Below are 4,407 nucleotides of genomic sequence, written 5' to 3' on the forward strand. Positions count from 1 at the left end.
TCCTGGCAGAGGACAGCATGTGCAAAGGCATGGCAGTAGGTGGTATTTTAAGGTTTGGCAGTCAGGTCCCAGCAGAGCAGCTCTGATGCAGAGCAGTCTGGAAAGGGAAGCAGCAGACCTGGCTTAATGGCTTCCTTCCCACAGGAGCGGAGAGGTGCTAATCCTGAGGAACGCCCCAACCCCTGTTCTTCCTGGGATATTTCTTAGCTTCCACACCTAGTGCAATGTAACCAGAGGCAGGCTTCTCCCTGGCTCTCACCCAGAAAAGGATGCAGTCTCAGGTTTTCTTGGGTTCTTGGAACTAACAGAGGCTACAGACATTTAAGTGAGAACTGGAGAGAGAATGCTGGGCTCTGAACTAAAATAGTGTAAAGTGAGTCCTAGTGACTTTAGAGTCTCATCATGGAGCCATCAGGACTTAGGCCCTAATTGCTCCAATTAGGGCCTAAGTCCTGATGGCTCCATGATGAGAGTGGTCTAGCAAGACCTTTAAGGAAATGTCAGTTTATTGCCATTTAAGCACTTGAGAGAGGAGGGGTGACTGGCCTGAATTAGGCATTCTCATCTAAAGCAGTCTCAGTTTGCACACACTGTGCCAGATTCCTTCTAAGTGGTATTCTTAACTTCTTATGGACCCTTTCTGATAGAAAATGCCCTCTGGTGTGCTGTTCTGAGCTTCTGGCAGCCCCTAGGTATTCATTCGGTTAATGTGTGTTGAGTGCCTCATCTTTTAGGGCCTATGCCAGGTGCTGGGGCACAGGGATGAGCAGTTGAGGGGCTCCACCACATGTGCATATTTGGTGGGCATTGAGTGGGCAGGCCGCTGTTGGAGAGCAGAGAAGAGGTATGTGATTTTATGCTGTGGGCTAACTACCGCCCTGCAGGTTTATAGCATGGCCATGTCTTAAATTGCATAAGTATCTTCTCTTTTCGAGCTAATTGGAGACAGCTTGAGCTCAGGGAAATGGAATCATTACATACCCCAGAAGCAGTGCCACTCGGGAGATGTACTTGGGCTTTGGAAATCAGATCTGGGTTTGAATCCCAGCTCTGCTCCTTTCTAGCCGGGTGACCTCGGCAGATCATCTCCCTGGGCCTTGGTTTGCTCGTTAGTACAGTAAGGATGAAAGTACATCCCTCACAGGACTGTGTTAAAGACCACGTAAGATAGTGGCTATAAAATGCCCTGCACACAGTAGGTGCTCACTAAGCAGATCTGCTCATTTACTAAAGTATCTTAGAATTATTGGCATCTGCTTTTCAGCCTGGCCCAGCAGTGGCTCATTTGAGGAATTCAATCCCTGTTTGCTTTTCTTACTGTAGGAGGAGCCGTTCAGTTCCCATCGTCCAGAAACCCTCTTCAACATCTCCAGGTTCCTGCTGCACAGCCTGACGAAGGACACCCCCTTGGGCATCTCTAAAGTGTATCCTCTCTCTTACCCCCACCCTCTGTCCCACCCCTCTTGTCTAATGGCCCTGAGAAGTTCTTTCCAGAGCACTTTGCTGGCAGAAGCTTCGCTCTCTCCAGCAGCCCTCAGGGAAGACAGAAAGCTTGCCCAGCCGCTGCTGTTTGCTGTAGAAGAGGCCCAGCCAGGGAAGCCGAGGGGCTAATGCCAAGAGAAGATTAGTTTACAGGGTTCTCCGTGCTAGACCCAGCACTGAGTCTCCAGCCAGCACACTCTCCAAGCCCTCCCGGAACCCACAAATGTGGGTGTGACTGCGATACAGGAAGCAGCAGGCCTTTGGGTTTGGAATTTTAGACACTTCCGGTGGATGGAGCACCTGTTGTGCCCCAAGCCCCTTGCCAGGCAGTAGGCAACAAAGCTGCCGTCTGGTGGGAGAGGTGGACCTGTCAGGGCCTCGCTCAGTGGGGTGCATGCTGTTTCCAAGGGTGGATTGCAGCTGGGGTCTTGGCCAAGGAAGGCGCCTGGAGGAGGTGATATCCATCCTACAGGCTGAGGTAACCGGGGACGACAGTAGAACAGATGTTCCAGGAGAGTATCTAGCACATGGAAAGGCCAGGTGGTGAAGTGAGCATGATGTGCCAGAGGAGCTGAGGCCTGCCCTAGGGAGCCAGTCTGGAGAGGCAGTGGCCTTGGGGCCTCCTCCCTCCTCTGGCTGGTGCAAGCCACAGGGAGGGCTATAAGCAGAGAATAGGCAGAGGGCCTATCTGCCAGAAACTACCAGGAAATGACTAACATCTTTAAGGTCCAGAAAGTCATAAAGGACATAAATATCCTCTCCTGTTGGAAATCTCGCCATTCTCTCAGCCCCTTTCCAGCTCCAACGGGGCCTTCCTTCTGTCAGGACAAAGCCCTCCCAGGAGAGGGCTCAGAGGTGCTAATCAGGTGTTTCTAAACCAGTGGTTCTCAACCTTCTGGCCCTTTAAATACAGTTCCTCATGTTGTGACCCAACCATAAAATTATTTTTGTTGCTACTTCATAACTGTAATGTTGCTACTGTTATGAATTGTAATGTAAATATCTGATATGCAGGATGGTCTTAGGCGACCCCTGTGAAAGGTTCGTTCGACCGCCAAAGGGGTCGCGACCCGCAGGTTGAGAACCGCTGTAAGGCTTCCAGGCCCAACATTTACATTTCAGAGGAAATTCCCACAAATCAAGCCTTGCCTTCAGTGACTGAAACCCCTGCAAATGAGTGACCAAGGACACACCTTCTGGGGTCTGAGCACCTGCACCCAACCTTTCCAGCAGCTCCATTCAAGTCAGCAGAGTTTGATTGAACCCCTGCCCTGAGCTTCACCCTGTGCTGTCCACTGGGACCTGGGAATAGCTCCAGATAGTCCCAGACTTTGAGGAGTCACAGTGAAGACACAGACAAAGAAACTTACCTCCGTATAACTGCTGGAGTGGAAGGAGCCACACTTGGGGTGTGGGGAGCAGGAACCTCAGGGACAGGAGAGTGGGGAGGAGGCATGGGGCTGGCTGGGGAAGTGGGTTAAGGTGTTCACAGGTGGACTGGGAAAGAAGGTCAGGCTGGGTCTGAGTATAGCCAACATTTGAGGTGACCTGAGATTGAACACAGTCTTGTCAGCCTCAGTCTGAGGAGCTCAGAGGAAGGCCTCAGAGAGCAAGGGAGGCTGCCACTCAGAAACCACCCTGGCCCTTGGGGAGGGTAGGCAAAGAGAAGTGTGCTGCACCCAGTGGCTTTGTAAGCTGGACCTGAGGCAGCTCCCCAGGCAGGCTGGGACCAGGTTCCACATGGCAGAACTGAAGTAGGAGGGCTTGGCTGGCAGGCTGGGCAAGGTGGGGAGAGCCATTTTGTCCTGGTCAGGGTATAAGATGAGCCAAAGCAGGCGCAGAGAACCTAAGCAAGGTTAAAATAAGTAATGGAAACTGCACTGTCTTTATCTCTGAAAAAATCTCTGGGCCTTGATATCCGAGAAATACACTTACATCCCATAAAAGAACTAAGTACTCCTCAAGCTCCTGCTTGTGCCCTCCTGGCACCGGCATGAGCTGTGTTCTGGCACTGGGCTCATTCTGAGGGTAGGCGGGGCCAACTTTCAGGCCCCAGTGTAGGCTTTGTTGTCCTTAACCCTGTGATCCACAGGAGAACACTCTTCACTCTGGCCAAGCAAAGCAGGGCCCTGGGTGCCTATAAACTGGCCCGGCATGCGTATGACCAGCTGCGGGGCCTGTACGTCCCTGCCAGGTTCCAGAAGTCCATCGAGCTGGACAGCCTGACCGTCCGCTCCCAGCCCTTCCATGACAATGAGGTGAGGGCACAACCCCCTCAGGCTCCTCCCTTGCGCATCTTTGGACATCGCCTGACGCATGCTCTCAGCTGTCTGTGTCCCTTCCCCTGCCTGAGCCCTGGCTTGCCAGCTCCTGCTCTTTCCTCTCCGCTCCTCTGTTCTCCACTCAGCCCTTTGTGCTCCAGTTGCAACCCTCAGCTCCCCTGCAACCCACAACCCTGCCCCATCTTCTTCCTAGCCCTCTCAAAGTTCCATTTCTGCTGTGGCCCTGCTCTGTCTCTAGCCTCCCTCCACACCTCCATGACCAGGTGGCTCTGCCTTCACTTCATCCTAGGAGCCCAAGCTCTAGCCTGCCTTCCTTCTGGAACCAGGTTATTGCTCTTTGGTAAATCCACCCCATGTCTATGCCCAGCCCTCTTTCCTCCAACCCAGCTAACCGTCTCTCTCACAATCCCCTCTTTAAGCTCATGGTAGAGACTGGCATCAGATAGACATGGCTTCAGATCTAAGTCCCACCATTTCCTAGCCACGTCTCAATCTTTCTGAGCCTGGGTTTCCTTCTCTATCAAACAGGGGCACACATAATAGCTTTCCCATAGTGGCTCTATGGGTGAAAGAGCCAGTGTAGGTGATGTGCTTAGCACCGTACCTGAAGCATAGTAAGTGGCTGGTGAATGTGGTTATTGGC

General features: G+C 52.4%; 1 protein-coding gene across 2 annotated transcripts in view; it reads left to right on the plus strand.

The window, feature by feature from the left end:
• Positions 1-4,407, plus strand: part of IFT122 (intraflagellar transport 122) — a 69,182-nt gene that overhangs the window by 61,156 nt on the left and 3,619 nt on the right. For both annotated transcript variants that reach the window (XM_006758298.2, XM_006758299.2), the window contains 2 exons: positions 1,324-1,424; positions 3,575-3,740. In XM_006758298.2, the coding sequence (XP_006758361.1) occupies positions 1,324-1,424; positions 3,575-3,740 (267 nt within the window). The remainder of the gene's footprint in view (positions 1-1,323; positions 1,425-3,574; positions 3,741-4,407) is intronic.

The sequence above is a fragment of the Myotis davidii genome, unplaced genomic scaffold (genome assembly GCF_000327345.1).
Source record: "Myotis davidii unplaced genomic scaffold, ASM32734v1 scaffold73, whole genome shotgun sequence".
NCBI lineage: Eukaryota > Metazoa > Chordata > Mammalia > Chiroptera > Vespertilionidae > Myotis > Myotis davidii.